This window comes from Corvus cornix, chromosome 3, assembly GCF_000738735.6.
Source record: "Corvus cornix cornix isolate S_Up_H32 chromosome 3, ASM73873v5, whole genome shotgun sequence".
NCBI lineage: Eukaryota > Metazoa > Chordata > Aves > Passeriformes > Corvidae > Corvus > Corvus cornix.
Genome location: NC_047056.1, coordinates 25721848 through 25743248, shown reverse-complemented (window position 1 = coordinate 25743248; position 21401 = coordinate 25721848). Strand labels below are relative to the sequence as shown.

Genomic DNA, 21401 nt, shown 5'->3' with positions numbered 1-21401 from the left:
TTTCTCCGCTATTTTGTTTTTTACCCACTGCTGATAAGCAGAGGAGTACAACTGCTAGTAAATCCCATTTCTAGAATTCTATTTTCAGTCTTATGCCTTGTTTTGCTATCATTTTAGGAATTTGTAGAAAGGAAACAAACCAAATAAGTGTAAAGACAGAATCAAGACATCACTCCACTTTAATCTTGCATACACTATACAACTGATGAACAGGATCTTGAAGCAGTATCAAAGTTACCCAGCTTGTTTTTGCCTTGTAAATGATGCTAAATCAGTGAAGACAGTTAAGTTATTTATATCATTTCCTTCTTTTCATTGTCAAGTTCTAATCTTGTTTTGGAAGCAGTTTATGAATTACAAGGGGAAAAAAATGTTTGTTTAATAAAGTTTTGGTTTTATTTAATAAAATGTCAATTTAACTAGGGAAGAAGTATGAAAGTTGTTTGTCAGAAGCAATGCCATTTTCATCTTTGGAAATTATTCTCCTGGGCCTCTCAAAATTGAAAACATAATGGACATAGAACTCCTGAATATTGTATCTTATTTTCATGTTCAGTGAAGAAATTAGTTTTTGCAGAGAGATAGATTTCTCCAAGGAGGTAAGTATATTTGTATCTTAAAATTCTGTAATTATATAACTAGTTTTATATGATAGTTTTGGGATGAGGCACTTCATAACAAAGAACTTTACATCCAATCCTCAAGGTAATACAGTATTTCCACTTAAGTGTGAGGCCAAGAATTTTTCTAATATCTTTATGTAAAATACTCTGAGATACAAATATTGTATTGGAAAAACACCTGGTGAATAAATACATTAAAAATAACAAATACATTTAAATAGCTGGGAAGATACCACATTAGTTTGTGTCTCCCATTTTTACGTGCATGTAGGGTTGATTGGTTTGCCAAGTGACTGTTCAGACATTCACTCTCTGACAAGTCTGAGCTCTCAGGAGACACCTCTGGCTTTAATCTAGATTGCCTGGTGTGTTCTCAGAACACTCAGTGCATCTCACACTACTGAGGTGTGAAAGGACAAAAACCCATACCTAGCTGAGGCTAGGATTTCACAAGCTTAGGCGGAATGAATCAGTAATACTTGCAGCACTAACCAAGTATCTGTCAAATTAATTAGACTGACTTCCTAGCATTTGAATATATGACAGAAACATCCATCTTCCAAACTCTATGTGACACTATACATGGCAAGAAATAACTCCTTTATTAAACTGTATGATTCTGAGACAGAAAGCACACTTCTGAATTCAGGTCAAAGATGGTTTTAACCCCACTTTATTTTGCCAGTTTTATTTATTTATTCAAATATATCAAGCAATTATGCAAGTATTTCTTAAGCTTTGGTTTTGAACTACAAAAAGATGCCTAGCACACTACATAGTTTTATATTCTGGGTGTAAAAAAACTTTTTTATATTTAAATACATGCTTAGGGTTAGAAGTATTCAAACATAAACCCAATAATGTGTTATAAAATAGGTAGGACTGACTAATGCCAGTCTTCATATACAAACTCATCTGAGAGCAATGTAGAATTCCTTTCTCCTCACTTTTTAAAACTCTTTGCCAGTGCCAAGATATTGCCAGTGCAAGTGCAAATTTGGACTGAGTGAATAAACAGTTCCTTTTATGAAAATTAACAACAGGGATGCTGAATAAATATTAACTTTGTAGTTTGATACTATATATTTTCAACTGCATCAGATGAGATTGCTAACGTAATGTAAAAATGATAAAAACAATTTAGTCAATTGTGTTAAACTGAAGACAGAGCAGTTCATGAATCGGAATCAAAATCCATTTCTTTCCAGGATTTAGAGGCATTTCTTTTGTATTGTTCAAGTTCCTAAAAAAGAAACATAAATACATATTAAGCTAATCTTCTCATTACTAAAAGTTACAAGAAACTTCAGATATTTATTTGGTGAATGTATGTATGTACCAACACTTTTCACTACAGAAAAAATATATTTTTATATTTAACAAACTTGTCCTAAAAGTGCTATGAATTTTGCCACTTTGCTCTCACATAGGGAGCTACATTTTGCTGTACTTCAGATCAGCAGAGTGCTAGCAAGGTAGACAAATGAGCTCATCTCAGTTAAATGTGCTACTAGGAACACTGAAGCCTACAATAGAAGGTTCTAGCACCATTACAAACAACAGTTTGCTCTGCTGAATTTCATGTAGTGGTGTGTACTGTCAGGAGTGATTTCTGAAGATTTTTTTCAGGAAAAAATACTAATTTAAGAAGCATTACAATTGCTTTATTTCAGAGTAAAGCTTCCAGCAAATTTACAGGAAGACGATGCTCTAATGAGGTACTGTTAGACCAACCATGTACTGCTTGCAAGACAGAAAAAACCTCACCATGTCTTAGATCAGGAAAGAGGTGGACATAAACCAGTGCTTAGTATAAATGTAGCAAAGACTTCAAAAGTGGACAGATATTTTACAACTGTTATTTTGATTTTAATAGAGTGGCCTTCAGAGAGTAAGGAAGGTTTTGCTGTAGGCATGCAAGTACCAGAACTGACAAAAATAACAAAATTCACACCTGGTGAATTTAACATAAGTATTAACTATCAGTCCAGAGCACAGAGGGGAGAAGAAGAAAATAAAGGGTAAAACAACCAAGCAATCATTATTTTAAGACTGTTTGGAACTAATAAATGGAATTTTCTCTCGGGAAGTAACTTCAGCAGCTTTGTCAGAGGTGCAGAGTTTTCAGTAAGCACCCGAGCTGTATGAGCAGTGAGAAGATTTTTAGTTAGTGCACATTCTTCCTGATGCTTGTAGGAGTCTACTGTTAAGTAACTCCATAGGTGACTGACACACAACCTACTGTGTCTAGGCTAAATCCAGGAAGTTGCATTATTAGCTACAACTCCAGTACTGCTGAACTGTTCTAAGTTGGTCTTTAGTCAGTATTTTCACTCCCTCATTATTAATATAAAGTAATTATGATCTTGGAACATACTGAACTGTTGGAAACTTGCCAACAGTTAGGAAGAGAAAGAATACTGTGGTATTTTAAGGAGCACATGTAACCTGCTTTATGCAAAGTAATTTCTTACATAGCCAGGTTTTACATGTAATGACAATACTGTCTGGGGGTCATGTCTACAGGTGTTGGCTAAATAATCAGCCTTGCAGATTTATCATCTGACTAAACTCTTTCAAGAAAGAGGCAGATAATTTAGCAGAATTAATTTTGCTCTAAGTTTAGCTACCCTAGGAGGCAACTCAGTGTAAAGGCAATTCAAAACAATACAAGAATGCAAACTGTCAAACCACAGCATATATGAAAGCTGTATAGCTACTCCACTACATACAGAAGTACAGAACAAAATTATAAGTATTTATTTTGGAGGTGTATCTAGGTAAGGCTAACATTTAAACAATGAGAAATCAAAGAAAAAGAAAATTTGATTAAATGGGAGGATATTTGGGAAAAAATAATAGTTTAACAAATCTCAGTGATTCAGGAAGAAGAATGCTGTCAGGAAGTACACTTACCTAGTTTATATGCAAAATAGAAAGTAAAATACATCCCTGTAAGTCAAAAATGCAATGCAAAATTCTTTCAAACACTACTTAAAGATCACTCCAGAGACCCTCTTGAAAAAGAGCCCCTTCCTGCTCATTAAGTTCTATACTGCAAACATGAGCAGAATTCTAGAATAGACTAATGATACAGTCAGCTAACAGATCATCTCTCCAAAGTGAAAGAACATAGTTCAAAAGAATATATCTTGAAGTACACCAAAATCTTCATGCTAGCATTATGCTACACTTGTTTTGTGGGTGCACGTGTAGGGGGAAAAGATCAGATATACAAAGAAAAAATAATTGCAGTTTAAATGTGCTTTCCATGTGTTCTGAGTGCTTTAAATGTAATTAGTGCTAGCAACTTATCACAGATGTCTCAACACTGGCATAAAGTGGGTTTAAATTTTTTTTTAAACCTTAATGCTTCTGTACTTCCGTGTTTCTGTAAATTCTTCATCTGTCAAATGGGGAAGATCACACCTAATCTCATAAAGGGATTGGGAAGAAAGGCTTAACTAATGTTTGTGAGGCACTCAGATAAGATAACATTACCACGCACTCTCTGAGAAAAAAAAAATTAATACTTTTGTGTTCATTGAAGTGTCTGAATGGCAGGTTGAAAAATAAGGTACATAAAGAATAAGGATGATGAAAAGAAATACTGAACAATTGAATTGAGACATTGGCAAAATAGTATATGATCATGTAATTAAAGACAATACTATAATGTCTACAAACAAGAAGGAAAAATTAAGATTGTAGGAAAAGCCTTAATTGTTGCATTTTCTCTGTTCTGAGTGACTGATAGGACTTCAGCTTTCCTTTTCATGCAGTTTCTTACTGGAAGTGCCCTCAATCTGGAACATGGTGAGAGCAACCAAGTACTGAAACACTAATTAAAAATCTTAAGCACACAAACTTTAGTAGAAAATGTAATAACAGTGCTCTTATAATGCTCTTTAATTTGGTTTAAAAATGAAATTTTTTTTGCCCATTTGGACATGCTTTCATGTGATCCTCTGATAAAAGGCAGGTTACAGCCACCCCCCCCCCCAGGTTCAGAAAGCATTTTCCTCGGAGGAAAGCGAGGAAAGAAAAGTTATTTATTTAATAAGTAAATTGCACACAGGCACAGAAAAAAGAATAATGCTAAATAATAAAACCTCTTGGTGTGGAGAGAACCTGGGTAGATTTCAGAGTCCTTTGTGGGAGGGGCTCTCTCCTCTCCAGAGCTGGGGTTTGGCATGGGCCCCTCCGGGCCATGGTGTAGGGCCGCCCAGTGATGTTCTGGTGTTGCTGAAGAGTCCAGAAGAGAAGAAGAGGATGCCAAAGTCCCAGGGCTCCGTACTTTAGCTAGTGAACAAGAAACCAGCTAAAAAGCAAAAGGAACGTAACTCTCTTCCCTGCTACAGAAGTGGAGCAACTGGGCAGAAGAAGCCAGTGAGCTCATCCGTGTTTTGAACACAGTGCCAAAAGAATTCCACTGGCTCTCCCTCCTCTCCCTTAGCTAGCTTTAAAGGCACAGAACTCATGTCTGGCATAGGGCAGATGATAGGGAATACAGTTATACAGTCACCCCAAGACATAGGGGAAATGCAACTATTCTTCCCTGTGAGATGTAGAATCTTCTTGTGTTTTTGACTTCTTAAAGTCTTAACAGCTACATCCCTGTCCGTTAAGATCTGCTTCCATGACTTCTTGTTAGCTGACACCAAATGGCACCAGGCATCTACTTTTTTAACTTTACTTCATGGCATGAGGCTTCAGCTAAAACTGGCACCAATCCCTGAAGTAATAGCTCTGTGTAACTAGGATCACTCAGTGTGAACTTTGGCACTGTGTGACTTCTGAAGTACCTGAGTAGGAGGCTCTCCAGGTCTTTGAGCTCAAGGTTAACTTTATCTGTTGCATCAATAAATGAAGCTGCACTCAAATGTCCAGATCAAAAAGTCCAAGCACATATTTTGAGTATTAGCAGTGAAGGCATAAGAGAAGACAAAGGAAAACCCTCAAAAAGACACCTCAGAGTACTTACACTTGTGGCAGAGAGCATTTCTAAAGGAAAGAGAACAGACATTCCCATGTGCCAGGCCACAAACAGTTAGAAGGAACTAAGGAAGAAGACTTTCATGCTCCCCATAGGTGCTCACAGATGCTGGTGGTATATGTGTAGCTCTAATCAGCAATATTATTCTAAAAGATCTTACTCTTATTCAAGTTATGTGTGTACCAAAAACCAAATTAAGGTGACCTGAAAGCATAAAAAGCCAAAAAACTAACAGGGAATGGACAGAGGATGACAACTTTGCCATGTGGTTTATATATGAATAATCAACCAAAACCTAGACTTTAAGGCCTAATAAGTATGCAAAATGAGTATTTTTTTTAATCTTGAAAGCCCTGCAAAACCCACAAAATTCCAGTAATTCCTGGAGAAAATCTGCTAGTTAAGAATTACATTAGAAATGTAAATTTCAGTAGGGTCCCTGGTGCTGTATTCTCCACTACAGAGAATGAAAAAACAGTAAACAATTCCAACAGCACCATTTGATATAAACCTGTACCATGTATGTCTGTGGGACAAGAACTAGGAAAATATTTCTGGAAAGACATAGTTGAGAAAGATGTGATCCATTTTGGAGAAAGGCACAGTGAGGAAAAGACAGCCTCTGAGAGCTTTCCAGAGCAAAAACATTTAGAAAGAGAGTGGTACATCTCATAGTTAACTCTGAAAATATGAAGGAGGCAAAATAATCTGGCTCAAAAGAAAACAGTTATGGCAGAATGCTGATGACCTGGACTCTAAAGTTCTACAGCCAAGAAGCATCTCAGATAAATGCTGGCTGACAGTACCCAAGAGTCAGCCAGGGACTTTCTTGAGTTTTATTTTTTTTTAATGTTTTCTTATTTTATACTCAATAATTCAATCTTTTGCTCTGCTAAAATGCAGGCAAATCCTTCAACCAAAACTACAAAGTTGGAAATGATTTACTTAAACTTTGTATTGCCACAGTTACATATATAAATCTATCACAGCATTATCAAGCAATCCTGACCAAGACTGAGTCAGTCAGGTATTGCTGGTTCTTCTGTCAGATGCAGTGACAGGGGCTGTGTTTTGCTTCCCTTGCTTGTTTTGTGCTTATTTTTCTTTTAAAGCTTATCTTTCAGATAAACAAGCGAACAGGCCATCACCTGGAGTCCAAAGTAACATTAATTAACCGAAAGTAACCGAGAAAAATGATAACATGAAAACATTCACTGTCATCATGTGAAACTTTGAATTTTGCATTACGTCCCATGATTTCATTAGCAACATGTTGCATATTGACCATCTTAATATACTGGTTCTCCTACACAAGAGATACCACGAGACTCTATAAAGAATGTCAGACTTATTTAAAGTGTTGCTTTAAAAATAAGATTTTTGTGCCAGTTTCCATTAAACTGGAAAACAGAAAGACACTTCAAGAAACACTGCAACGAGAGAGTTCTTTTCTTTTAGATGTATATTTCTGTCTTGGTGCTTTAGGAAATAACTGCAGATAACAAAAGTAATTTTCTCTTTAATGCTGAAATTACTTATAGTAGTCCAACAAAAAGAAGCTGTGCTGGTTTGCAATGCCCTTGAACAGATAAGATTCTAAAAGCCTTTCTCTTTTGTATAAAAACAGATAATGAATAATTTCCTGTATGATTTCATCAATGCATACCAGTATCTTCTTTTGCAACACATTACCATCTAAAAATAACAAACCTAGTACACTATATAGTTATTTTGAGATATGTAGCTATACCGAGTATGTTTGTTTTATAAATTCCAAAAGCAGCATGATTTATAAATTTTAATGATTTCTAAGACTGTTCTTGATGTGACAGAAATTCAGAACTGATATCTACATAAATAGGTTATTACAGGTAATGTGCAAGTTCAAAGGCTGCAGGGGATTTTTGAAATTGCTTTATTCTTTGGATGAATCTTAGATTGAATGTAACAGACCCATACACGTATGATACTGATGAAGAGTGTTACATACTGATAGCTGTAAGGCAATGTTTTAACCTTCATCTAATTTGGCACAGAATTTTTCTATAAAATTAATTCCCCACTAATCCAGAGAAAGGCAGAAACACTTCAAAATTAATAAGAAAAAATAAAAGATCCTTTCCCCACTAAAGATCTTTCCTGGAATTCAGGGGTAAAGCCACATATCACTGTGTGTAACAATTCCATGCATTCTGTTTAAGAGAAAATGTACATAGCCTGCAAATTCAGGTTAGAAATGTTATCATCTCAGTATCTTTCTAGTTAAATAAGTTTTGAAGGAGAAAGACAGAAGTAAACAGTCCCCACCCCAGACCTTCATATTGCTTCCAACACTTTCTGTTAAGTCAACACTCAAATGAATTTGAGTACACAGTGAAGAAATGAGGAAATTACTGTCAAGAAAGCTTCAAAGTTTTGCTTCAAGATTATTTTAGTGAGGTAATTCTAGAAAACAGAGGGAAAATTTGAATTATTAATTTCTAAAGAGACTCAGAACCTAAACTTTGAGATCCAACAATGGTCTACTGGCTTAGTATCTAACGATGGAAAAAAACCTCAGCTACTAAACTGAAATCTAAAGCTGAAGTTATTTAAGGGCAAAAAGAGGAGGTATGAGTATATGCTATTAGTTCAGAAGTGTTGGTGGTTCTGGAATACCTGACTGTGAACAGCAGTTGGAGAATTACCACACACCTGGTTTTTCTGAGCTCTCATGACATCAACTTCATACTCGGTGTATTGAATATCCTGTGCAGGGTCCTTGGTATCTTGTAAATCACAGAAACTCTAAAAGGAAAAAAGACAAAACCCCAAAAGATAGAATTTATCTTCTTTTAATAAGAAAAGGCCACACTAGAGAAGTGGAAGTATTTGCTTTTAATACAAATATATTAAAAGCTTTTATTTATGGAACAACTTTGTGCTACAGGACACAGATTAGCTATTCTATCAGTAAAATGAAGATAAAGTAATAGTGCAGCTAGATTCAAGAGGGCAGAAAATATTCATATTTGGTAGTTGGTTATTATTCTTGAGCCTCAAAATGAAAATAGCCTTTCTGGTCCATGACATTTGGGCACAGTTGAGGTTGCCCTTGCAATACTCGTGACTAGAACTCAGTTCTGGTTATCAGAAGCATTATTTCAACAGCTGAGAAATTGATTACTATCTTTGCCAAATACCTGATTTTTCATTTCCTAACCTCGAGCGAACTATAACTTGAATTCCAAAGAAGCAAATACACTAATAGTAAGAAAAACTATCAAATAAGGAGGGCTTCTAAAAACATTGTCCTGCACATTTGTCCTTATTCACATCAAATGGAAAGTAGCAAGAAGGCAATAATACCAGTGATGGAATAAAATAAAACAGAATTCTGCTTCCTAGATGAGGCAACAGAGAAAGAAATTTACAATGCATAAAAATGGCTTCAAAGTTTAAAGCCTTTTTTGGAACCAAACCAGAAGACTGTGAATCTATGTGGGAAATGTTCAAATCTTTAATTAGACTGATACACTGATGAACAGCGATGGAGCTTGAAAGGTGATGTGTAATTCATTTCTCCAGCTGTTTCAGGGGGAGTTCAGGAATTACTTGGAGGGGTGGGTGCAGGAGGCAATATTTGTTTATTGTGTTTTTAAACGCTATGAGGTAAACTAACATGAAAAATAACACTTCTGTATAGTTTCTGAGAAGTTTAGTCTTTATCATGTTGGGGCATATTATACTGAGAACAGCACCTTTCATAATTTCTAAATGTAGGAAGGTGACTGAAGATGTAGAAGCACCACTACATAAAAATCTATATCTTTTAAAAATGTATTAAAGAGAACTGCTAAGTGAGACTGAAATTCCAGTCAGTAGACTTGAAAGACAAAAAATGAGTAGGGATATTGCTGCTATCCTGTGAGAAAAGCAGCTGTGTGCATGGCAGGTACATCCCTACCTTGGGAGGAAATGTTTTCTCAAATACTTTTTTCCATAGTTCCAAAGGCGTGGTGGCATGCATCTTTCCAAGATCACTGTCAGAGGCAGGTGGTGGTCCTGAGGATCACAGCACACATAAGATAAGTGTGTTGTCATAACAACATAAATCACAGAATAATTTTGCATAATGATCCATCTAATTTAGTATTTTACCTTCTACACTGAAAAGCTGCAACAAGTTTGAAAAACACATTGCTATCCTACCATGAAATGGGCTCTGAGCTTTTGTATATTTTATTTTCTTTCAGATTTAAGCTTATTGGTACTTTACTATTTTACATAGTCCAGAGACTTCACTGAACTACCTAACAAATCACAATAAATACTGAGTCATGATTTTGAAATCTATAAGCCATTTCCTTCAATGATCTGTTAAAACTGATACTGATGTGCTGTAATTCATTTATTTGCTTAAAGTGTTTCTCGAAACAATTAAGCAACAAACACAATGAACAGGAAATGTTCTAACCTATTTGGCTCATGGAATCCAGGCCTGCTGGAATAAAGAGAGGTTTGCTGGGATCCACTGATACAGACTTGCTAAGTAGAAAAAAAGAAAATATATCAAGTGAGCATTTAGCAATCAACAAAAAATGACATTATTCTAGCCAAGACTAGAGTCTTACTGGGGTTTGCATATAAAGATATGTAAATAAAAAAGTACTCCATTCCAGTGGTAACCATATTTTAATTCATCAGTTTGAAGATCAAAACCAAGGAGTTACCACTGTCCTTAGAAGAGATAGGCAGCTGAGTCACAGGAGTCCAAATCCATGAACAAAAATCTTTCAGAGATCATATTTAAGAAAAGTTTTTATTATTAAAATACTTTTTATTAAGTAATTTTAGGCTCTGGGCAAGACATTTAATAGTTGAACAATAACGTTACCTTTTATCATAGCCGAATGCCAAGTGATTAATAAGAGCACGGGCTTTCAGCAGGAGAGCCTCAGATTTACTGGTAAACTAAATGAATCAGAAAACAAAATATACATTATGAACTTCCACCATAGATATATTACATTTTGCCACCTACAAAGATGCAAGAGTCTTGCTAATTCCTGATCTCAATAGATTTGGTATATATGTTCACTGAATCCATTAGAATAAAATGTCACATTCCCTTTCAAAAACATGAATGTATTTGTTACTGAATATATAGCTCAAGAAAGATTAAATTAAAAAGTAGCATAAATAAAGATTAAAGAATAAATTTTAAAATACTGATTGAAAACTTTTGAAATATGCACATTACCAGACACAAATCTTTTGCCCAAGACTAATGAGTTAAGATTTTAAATTACATTAAACATTATCCAGAATACCATCAACATTTAGAAAGGTAAGGAATAACTATGTAATTGTCATAAAAGTGGCTTCAAAGTGGCAGAATGGTACAGATTTGTCAGAAAGCAGTTCTCAAAATATATTCTCAAACTACATGCTTCTTCCTGTCTAAAGGCTTCTGTATCCTAACAGATTCATGTTTGAGAAAAAAGTCAGATCCCTGCTGTGGGAAATTAAGTTTCTCCCACTCATTTCAATGACAATCAGCATTCAGCAGCCAAAGAGTTTTATATTCTAGTTTTAATTTTTAATTACAATAATGCTTAAACGCTTTAAAAACCTCAACCAAGACAGTTGTATTCTCAGTTAACAAAAGACAAATTCATGTGTCAGAGTGAAAAAGGTTTACATGGATGCAAAAGGACATGCTGGGATTTTAAAGATTTAAAGTAAACATAAGTTGTTATGATAATCACTAAGCTACTATTAAAGATTATTTATTACATAAATGATGGTTGATACAATTAAACCCATATTCTGATGCACAGTGAGCCCAAGAGGCAGCATTTTTGGATTGTGAATCTCAGCATGCATTTTTGTCTACTCAAGAGGATGATCTGACAGACTAAAACAGATAATTCATTGTCCTCATGTTGGCATCTTTCTACCCACTTCTGTAAGGAAGCTCCTGTCCTTCAACACCCTAGGTGTAGTAATCTGGTATACATAAACTACTGTGAAAATGAGCTCTTGTTTTTAAATCTACCAAAGCTGGGTCACTTGATGTTAAGTTCATGCTTCTACCAAAAGGGCCAGTTCTCTAATTCAATCTAAGGCAACCACTTTTGCCCATTCTCCTTTCTTGTACCAAAAAAAAATTTGCCCAAGATGCAGTAAACTCAATGCAGTAAACTAAGCTGGCTAACAGGTAACTATTTTAATTTGGTTTTTGTTGATACTGGGAACTGTGTAGTTTGTTCACAAGGCATGTCCATCCATCCCCTGCCAGTACTGTGACTTGTTCAACAGATAGCCTAATGAAGAAAGCTACTGTAAACCAATGAAATCCTATTTCCTCTAGGAGTTTTACATTACTATTTTTAAAAATATTGTTTTGTAACAGAAATAGTCTTCATCTTCTCTATCCTTAAGTAGAAAGTGAATATACATACCACTAATGATGCTCCGTAATAATGTGAAACGAATCGAAGTGTCTTGCTTATTATTTTCCTCATTTCAGAGTCAAACTCCTAAAAAAGTTGATATTGGAACATAGATGTGAGAAACAAAACCCAAAATATTACAGTTAGAACTTTTTTTATCTATAAACTGCAATGCACTTAAGCTACAATATATAAGGCTTTCAGCTGTCAGCCTAATTATATCTTAAGACACAATCAGTAACAGCCTACTCTGAAAAGAAATGTCACAATTTCTCTTTGTTTCTTTTTTACAGAGGGAGCCCAATTCAGGCAATATGTTAGTCCAGGAAGTTTTTTAATTGAGAACACACATTTAATTTTCAATTTATTTGTCTGATTTTGTTTTAAATTTTTAGAAGTAGAAAATCTGCCTTACTAGAAGAATAAGGATTTTTTCTTTTTGTGAAAATATTTAAACCTTTGGGCATATGCTGTCTAAGTTCTAATACCTGCAAGATTTGAAAGGTGCATCAAAATACCTTTTCATCCCTATTTCTTTAATCTAAGATCATACAGATGGCCTTCCCTGGATAAAATGGATAAAAACTTGGTCCCAGTGAAGTCTGAATGAGTCAATCCATAGATGCCCAAAGGAATCAGGTTGGCATTTTGTCCTGATCATATGAGAGTCACTTAAGGAGGTCATGGCTCAGCATAAAGCTTCAGTATGAGAGAAGGCAAGTCTCTTATTAATAAAGAATTAAGTCACTCAAAGAGTCAGCCAGGTATCAGGGCACTGTGTAGCCATCCAGAGAAGCATGACTGCTAAAAATCAAACATGCTGTCCTAGTTTCTCATGATGAAGTGCTGTGAGTATCTTGGGTTTTTTATGTCCTGGGAGAGAATCCAGCAGTACTGTATTTCTTTCCTCCCTTCTGTAAAAGATGCAATTACTCACTTGTCTCTAGAAACTTGGGAAGTACTTTAAAAGAAGTTCCAGACTGAAATGAGAGTTTATTGTTTGTGCTGCCACCAAAGACTGCTCAGCTGACTTGAGATACACCCCTCTCGCACTGCCATAAACTTACAGCTGCTGTCACAAGGGACACATGGAGCTGGATTTCTCTCGTTATAAAAGGAAATCATCAACATGGTCTTTTCTTGCTTCCCTTTTTGGTCTGCAGCAACTTGTGTCTCAAGATTTTCTAAGTACATCTCAAAAATCATCAGTTTGGGGGTGTTTTGTGAAGGAATGACAGTATGCCTTCCTTAATGCTGTTGGATGGAAAGTTGTTGGGGATTTTTTGTGGTAGAAGGCTGGCTGTCCAGACTTTAGTTCAAAAGATTGCTATTATGTTGTGAAATTTTAGTATATAGAATATTTACTGGGAGTATTTTAATTATAAAAAATGTACTTAAGCATTACTTACATGAAAAATATCGTATTTGCTTCCAATTATCACCAAGGGTATTGGAAAAGGGTCAACTAATGCATAGTCCTGTTAAAAAGATATAGGACAGGTTAAGAACTCTAAACAAACTGTAGAAGATTGCAACTGTTAAAGCAACTGAAAGGGGTTAAAATTAATGCACAGAAGACAAGGTTTTCCAAACCTTAAGGTACATGAACCAACTTTAATGCAATATCCATATTCTAGCATTTTCCCATTTTCTTCCTAAACGGTCAGGAAATAATCCCTCTGAGCAGTCAGAACACTTACTGGCATAAAAGGGCTCTTACACTATATATTCCAACATTAGATGGAAAAGGAAGAGAGGAAAAACATTATGTATTCACAGAACACCTCCCAGACTAGATTAGTAGAACTGGCTTTTTGACACATTCACCTTCCTTGGATAAAATCTAAAAGAATACAGACAGAATCTCAAGAAAAATGAGTGGAATGATTTGCTTGTGTCACAAATTTGTCCTCCCCACATCATGTTTTCCCAAGACTTAAACAATATTTATTTGTGTATTTCAAGTGTTTGATATCAGAACAAAGAGGAAACAGCATCCAACAAACTTGAAAATGTGAATCAGTATCAATGAAGGAAAACAGATCTGAGAGTGTAGATTTTACTGCTGAATAGCTAACCTGTGATAAAAGTTTTAATAAGTACATTACAAGAATCCTCAAGGGATCTGGAAGGTTTTCCTGTAGTCCATATGAAACAAGATAATCCCCTCATGTGTTCAGGCAATTATTTATTCAAGCTGCTTTGGCTGCAGCAGTGGAAGAGAGATGTGTTGTAGCAGAGGTTGGTCCAACTGCTCCCTCCTAACCCCAGTTATTTCACAGACAGCTTAAATGACAGAATGTTGACAGAAGCAGCACATACTGAAAATCCTCTACTTGGAGAGGAGAAATAATGGCTACGCTCATACACTGTCAAAGCAGAAGCTTTGAGCAAAACTACTGCAACTTAAAAGTGAGTATATAGAGTATAAAACTGAAGAAAATAGTTTTCATTTCATAACTAAGAGGAAAATTTGGGATAACATCAGAAACCTTAAAACTAGCATATTGAACCCTATTCATGTTTTGACTGTGGAGTTTACTTTTGACTATGGAGTACTTTAGATGCATCCAGCCTTTTTAAACAAGGTCTGCAACTGATATACTTTATCATCATAGCAAATAATTCTTTAGCCAGGACAATGACATTTATCTAATCCTTAAAAATATAAGTATTTAATTGATTGCTGTTTAGGATAAAAAAAAGTTTAACCATTAAAAGGCACATAAAAATCTCCATAAACTGTCATTTAATTTGACTATAAAAGATGGTATTTTCTTCTACAAAATTGACACAATTTTTCTTTGAACAATGATGAAAGAAGAGAACCAAGCAGTAATATAGTATTTTATTTGCATTATTGATGTGTTTGATAACGGAAGCGAAACAGAAATTTTAGTTCAGAAGGTATAATTGTGTTTCCTACAGGGCAAGAATAACAAGTTTCTTAACAATTAATAGCATTATTATTTTTCTTTATTGCAATAAGCTTGCAGTTTTCTGATATGTAAGCCCCTATATGTAAACTTGACACTATGGTCATAATTTATTGCCAGATGTGCATGTAGGTGTATTCTTTTTGTGAATTATCTTCTCTAAAAGTAAAAATCAAAATAATAATCCCAATATCAAACCCCATACTCTAAATCTATGGAGTGCTGCATATGTTGCTTTCTCATATATTTTGAGTTACTTTTAAATTTCTGAGCTCTACAAGCATTTGCTGTATTGAAGTATTTTATAGAAGTTACAGTAACTAGATTTACATGCCAGGTCTTTGAATTGTTGAATACTTATTTATGCATTATATACACACAACATTTGCAGAGGTTTAATGCACAATGACTTTTCATTTCTATTGCGCATAATCTGGTTTAGCTTTTCCAGAGATTTAGTTAGCAATTATGTTTAAAGGACTGATGTTAACATTTCTGAAACTTTATAATTTAATTAGTTGTCAGATTATCAAAAGGCATTGAGTTTGTGATAGACATTTAAATAAATGCAAAGTATATAGTCATGTTGATGGCTGTTATAACTATATTCTTTGCTTAAATTTGTACCTTCAGCTAGTCTCTTGCTAGATGACTTTTGTACATTCTAGTTTTCATCTTCATTTTAAAAAGATGAGGGGGAAAAAAAGCAAACTGCTACTCTAAAACTATTTCTTTTGATTGGTGTAACATGCCATAACAATCACATTAGATATCTAACAAAAAGATGTAAGAAACCTTCTTTCCTTGTTTCTGCTCTTATTGAATTTTTATTAAATTGCTATAATTTTCCAGTGAACAGGTTCATCTACATCAAATGGATTTTCAGTCATGCATAAAAATCTAAAAGAGTTGTTTATGATTTTCAAAAGCATTATCTTTAACTGTATAAAGGCCTGTGACATCTGGAGAAAATATTAGAAATAACTTACGGGGTGATCCCTCTGCAGATCGTTCCACATCCTCTGTTTAATTTCAGCAGCTACTTCAGGGTTTGCCTTTTCTAGTTTGGTTAAAATTTTGTTCACGTGGTTCCTGGTGACCTGCAGAAGGCTCTCCATAGTAGTCCAGAGTTCATGAGGTTTGGAGAGATCCAATACCAGAACTACAGCAAACGACCTATTAAATAGGCATTATTTGGGCACGTATTTAGCGCATGAGGCAATCAGCATTTTCATACAAAACCATACCTGTAGTGCAAATGTGAACATGTAACTGCTAAGACAGAATCAAATGTGCCAGCAAAGCAAGATGGCTTTTAGGGATATTCTGCACTCTGAAGAAACCTTTCCCTTGTCTCTTGTTCAGAACTATTATTTTGGCAACTTTCCATCAAGCATTGTTTTTGGGGCCTGTCTTCAAAACAGTAAAATATGCAAATATCCTCAGTCCATGTAGCTCTTTCTTCCTGTATGACTGAGGATTTCTGCTGTCATGTATCCCTGCCATCTCATAAGTCTACAACCCCAGACCAAGCAATGTTAGCCAAAGGCTAGGATCTTTCCAACTATTACCTGTATTGGAAAGTTCCATACTATCATTGTTCTTTTCTAATATGAAATGAAAAAAAACTGGTTAAGGACAATAATCTGTGTCATGGATTATGACAGTTTGTTGGAACCTCAAATGAGTGCATGAGAAAAGTCTTCTGAAAGATAAATGGAAGATAAAAGAGTACTCATGACATCCTTAGCTACTACCAGACTTTTAAAGGTGGATTGTTGATGAGAAATGTTTTACATCTCTTTCTTGGTCCTCTTTCTAAAAGCCTGCCTCTTGAAACACCAACTGCATTAAAGTGCAGCTGTAAAGATCATTGCAAATGCAGTAATCTGAATGGATGCCATCATTCTATCACATTCCAGCCTGACTTGAAAAAGAGGATTCCAGACCAGAGTGGTATTACAAAAGCTACGAAGAAACAAAAGTGTTCAATTTCATTTTAAAATGCTGTGGGGAAAAAAATCTGGTGAAAAGTCTCCTGATAAATCTAGATATAGTTTATGGAACTTTTAAATAAGCAAATTGCTTGACTACAGTGATGAGAAAACCAACAAAAAGCACTTAAATATAAGCTGAAATGGTAGAATTTTTACTAGCATGTTACAATATTGCCTTGTGAACAGAAGTGAATTGTTCTTACAGAACATTGCTATCCCAGCAAAGACTCTTAAGATTGTCCACATCAGAAAATCCCTTATCAGTAAAAAAAGAAGAAAAGACCGATGGAGGTAGAGCTCACTTAATTTCATTTTTAGTCAAGGGCTGAAAAATTACACTTAATCTTTTCTCTCCCAAGCTCTTCTAGAAACAGAGCTTCACATGCCATTAAGTGTTTTATTTTTATTCCTTCTGTCTTTGTCTCTCAGCAAATAATGGCATTATCTCAGTAGTCAAAACAGTAGCAAGTGTACCTGATAAAAATGATGTCCCCTCCTTTTTCTTCCCCACAGAAGTTAAAGCTCAATACCAATGAAATAGAGCAATATATCATAATACAAAACTTATATTTTGATCCTTTTCTCCCCTTTCAGCTCCTATCCTCCCTAACAAAAAAAAAAATAAAAAAGCACCCCCTCTCACCTTGTCATTTCTTCATGCAACTTTTCATGCATTTCTTCTTCCTATGCTATCCATTACTTTAACGGATTTTTCTCACTACATTCTCTTAATTTTATCTAAATTCCTGTTTCCTTCTGTTTTCAAATAATTTCAATAGCTTTAGTCCCTCTTGGAAACATCATCTCTCTGTTGGGAAATGACCTTGTTATTAAAAGGTCATTTCCCCAAAATCCAGATTTTTTTTTGGTCACAATTTTTGGCCTTGTTTTTCACCCTAAAATACCTGTCACAGAAAGAGTATCTATGTTTGCATACAGAAGTAGGAAACAAGATTTTATTTTTCGTATGTCCCCAAGTCTGTTTTTTTGCTCTTTCACTGAGCATAAGGATACTATGACTTCTCTTTTTCTGTGTTTCTTGTTCTATCTAAGGCCAACTGACTTCCTCCACATTACTGCTTTGTTTTGTTGAGATTAGTTAGAACTTGTTTATTTAGGAGAGAAGCATGAAAAGGAAGGCCAAAGCAAAGCATTATGGTATTACGATGATTTTTAGCAAAACCCCATAAATTTTCTACCTTACACTTTGAAAGAGTTTTTCACAAAAAAAAAAAAAAAAAAAAAATTCCAGAAGGAAAGCTCAAATTAACTCTGGAATTGCAATATTTACACTTACCTTATGTTGTGGCTTGTGATTGGTATTCGAATGAGTTCCACTAATGAGGTTCCACCACCTAATTCCCAAAAATGAGCTACATCTTTAGGCTGCAAAAGAGTTTCTTTACGTTATTTTTATGTGTGTGTGTACATATAAAGATATGGTAAATGATACTTTATACTCACTGTATTGTGTCTCCTTGCCCTCCTTCCAAAAGTATATTCCAAGGCTAATGTTGGCTTTGGAGACTCTTCCCTAAAGGAAAAGTAACTTAATTTTGTCAAGATCCTCTAAAGAAAGGAACTTAATTCTACAGTTACTAAATGATACCTATCAGTCAGTTTGGAATTTGGCTTAGAGACAGCAGTACAGAGAGGACACTTTTAGACAGGAGGTGTCAGGTACTGAAGACAGGAGAAGCAGCAGCACCAGCCCAAAGAAATGGGTCATTTCAGCTGACACTGGAGAAGGACTGAAAGGGCCACTTGACAGGTTATAATGAAGGGAAGGAAGTTCATCCCTAAGTGATCAACCACTCACAGAACACACCTGCATACATATATTATGAATTATCACACAATGTGACTGTTTACGCCAAATTCCAATCTACAGCTGAAAACTGCTTTTAAATATTTAACACATACCTCTCAAGGCACCTCAGTATGATAGTGGTCTTTCCCTGGAAATTAAAAACAAAGAGGAACTCTACTGTTTTTAAAGCATAAAGTTGTATCACTAAGTCAAATTTATTTAACATTCCAATAATAGAGTACCAGAAAACTGCAAATGCATGTAACTGTTTGTAGCCTTATAGTGGAAACTTAAGTCCAATTTTCAATCAGAATCAAGTTACACTACCATTGTTATAAGTATAAACCAATAGACATGACAAATACAGTAACAGGAGCACTGTACTTAAAATTAGACATTAGTGATCAATTAGACCAACTCTTTTAAACTATTAAACAGTTTTAAATTATTAATAACACATTTATGTAACATGTGGTTTCCACTGGAATTAATTATTACTGTTGAGATGGAAACAAAGATTGCTTAAAATACAAATAAACACACAGAAAAAGATGTCTTTACTTTGTTAAAGTGCAGCCACTGAATACCATGCCACACTGAAGGGGCTAGCACTTCTTCACTTCTGTCCTTTCCTATCTCAAAAATCAGTGAATTTCTGGTAAATCTGGAAAGTCATTTTCTCTGGAAAAGGTATTTTGTAAATTTCTGATTAAGAGATCGCACTAACACCGATCCTTCTAAAATAAAAATTGTATTATTGAAAAATATGATTCATTTTGTCAAAAAGGCAGATATTTCCTTATTAACTTTACAAATAAATGCTAACAGAAGAAAAATATGTGACCAAGTTATGGGATAAGGAGTTAAAACAACCATAGGCATCTCAAATAATGAGTGTGCACTCCGTGATAAGGTATGTTCAAATGGGTCTGACATAATACAGACACAATTCACTGCAGCATGTCAAGGCCTCTATCTACAACAAAGCTGCTATCAGTGCACTTAAACTGGATTCCTACCAGTTAAACCTTTACAAGGGGAAATAATTAAGAGAGAGTAGCATGATTTCTGGCAGTTACTCTAAAAAAAAAAAGAAGCCAAACCTCAAAAAATTAGCACATCATTGAAACCTTAACCATAATTTGAATTTGCACTCTGGAATGTCAACTCTGTAAAATGAGACCATGAGATATTATGTCTTTAAAATTATGTGAACCTTAACATCTGAAAATATGAGATATTTTCCCTGACACAAATTATGTTTGAAAAGTGCAGAATTGTTCAGTATTTAGATTACCCCGTTTTTGTGGCCCATAAATAGTATTGATTTTTCCCAAACTTCCCCTGGCTTGACATCATCATCATTATCAGGGTTTTCTCTCTTCTTCACTTCGGCTATAGCAAGATCCCATAAAGTATCACTAGTTGGAAGAAAACAAAGTAAGAAGAGAATAATTAGAGAAAACACACACCTTAGACTATAATTCCTGAAAATATCTAAATTAAAGTTATTGTGGTGTAGATTATTATTATTTCACATCACCTGCTCTCTGCTTGTCAAAGTACTTCTAACCAGCTCAAGTGACATTGCTCAGGTAACCCCAGCAGCCATTTGCGGCACACACCGAGCACGTCCCAGCTGTGCAGCGGGAGGCTTTGCTTGGAGTACATTTAATCACAGAATCAATTAGGTGGGAGAAGACCCCTGAGATCATCGAGGCCAACCTGTGACCGAACGCCAAGTCCAGGCTTTCCTTAAACACCTCCGGGGACGGTCACTGCACCACCTCCCCGGGCAGCCCACTGCACTACTAAGACACCTTCACAAGGTTTCCCGGCGCGTCAGGCTTTCCGCAGGAGCCTGCGGGAGGCCGGCAGCCTCTGGAGCGGGCAGCTCCCAGCCGCCGGCAGCGGAGGAGCCGGGCACGGCTCGGTGGGCTCGGGAGGGCTCCGGACTGCGCTCTGTGTCCCGGGAAGCTGCTGCTCGGGGCATCGAGCGCTCTCCGTGCTCAGGTTCACTCGTGGTCACCTGCAGACCCCGTTTATGTGGCGTCTCTTACAGAAGCACCGGCAAAGGACCAGGCGTGCCCCACCTGCCCTCGGCCCCACTCTCTTTAGGGGCAGAGGCCGTAATGGCCCGTTTTAAGCCCTCCTTCCCTCCCTCCCTCCCTCTTCCAGGCTGCCCTCCCCGGCCGCAGGCCCCTTCCCCCCAGGGCAGCGGGAGCGATCCCCCATCACCAGCCCGGGCAGGGCTCCCGGTACCTGGCCTTGGGCATCGCGGCGCGACGCGGGCCCGGCTGCCCGTGGCCATGGGAACGGCGCGGGGCACGCCGGGACCTGTAGTTCCGCGGTTGGGAGGCGCGGGCGGCCCCGGCCACAGCGCGGCCCCGGCCACAGCCCGGCCCCGCGCTCGGCCCAGCCCGCCCCGCCGCCGCCCGCAGAGGAAGGGCTCATGTGGAGGTTGCACGGAGGGCCCCGCCCCGTCTCCTGCTCGTAGGCTCCGCGGCTGCCTCTGTTTTCAGGGATCCGCCGCCTTGGTCCCGGTGCAAGTGTGAGGGCCCTCGGGGGACCTCGACTGTAGCTCCTCTTGTGAAGGGACAAA

At 36.5% G+C, this 21401-nt stretch overlaps 1 protein-coding gene across 3 annotated transcripts; it reads right to left on the bottom strand.

Annotated features, from left to right (window-relative positions):
- Nucleotides 1–161: 161 nt before the first annotated feature.
- DYNC2LI1 (dynein cytoplasmic 2 light intermediate chain 1) lies at nucleotides 162–21168 on the bottom strand. 3 transcript variants are annotated; one of them, XM_039570117.1, is made up of 13 exons: nucleotides 21062–21168; nucleotides 20097–20220; nucleotides 18913–18947; nucleotides 18454–18523; nucleotides 18287–18375; nucleotides 15982–16168; nucleotides 13466–13534; nucleotides 12066–12143; nucleotides 10496–10572; nucleotides 10076–10146; nucleotides 9566–9663; nucleotides 8278–8406; nucleotides 162–1866 (listed from the first exon to the last, which is right to left on the bottom strand). In XM_039570117.1, the coding sequence occupies exons 1-13, from the start codon at nucleotides 21073–21075 to the stop codon at nucleotides 1798–1800; spliced, it is 1110 nt and encodes a 369-aa protein (XP_039426051.1). In that variant the 5' UTR covers nucleotides 21076–21168; the 3' UTR covers nucleotides 162–1797. The 3 variants fall into 3 exon arrangements, with proteins under 3 accessions (XP_039426051.1, XP_039426052.1, XP_019137846.1); XM_039570118.1 differs by having other exon boundaries at nucleotides 8314–8406; XM_019282301.3 differs by lacking the exon at nucleotides 21062–21168 and adding an exon at nucleotides 20525–20612.
- Between the last annotated feature and the right edge of the window lie 233 nt (nucleotides 21169–21401).

Bases quoted from the DNA above. Each gene is read 5' to 3' on its own strand.
- DYNC2LI1 (XM_039570117.1), bottom strand. The intron at 18,524-18,912 runs GTATGTGTTAAA...CTTTTCCTTTAG, and splicing joins ATACTGAGGTGCCTTGAGAG to GGAAGAGTCTCCAAAGCCAA. The intron at 1,867-8,277 runs GTATTCCAGAAC...TTTCTTTTTTAG, and splicing joins CAACTGCTGTTCACAGTCAG to GAACTTGAACAATACAAAAG.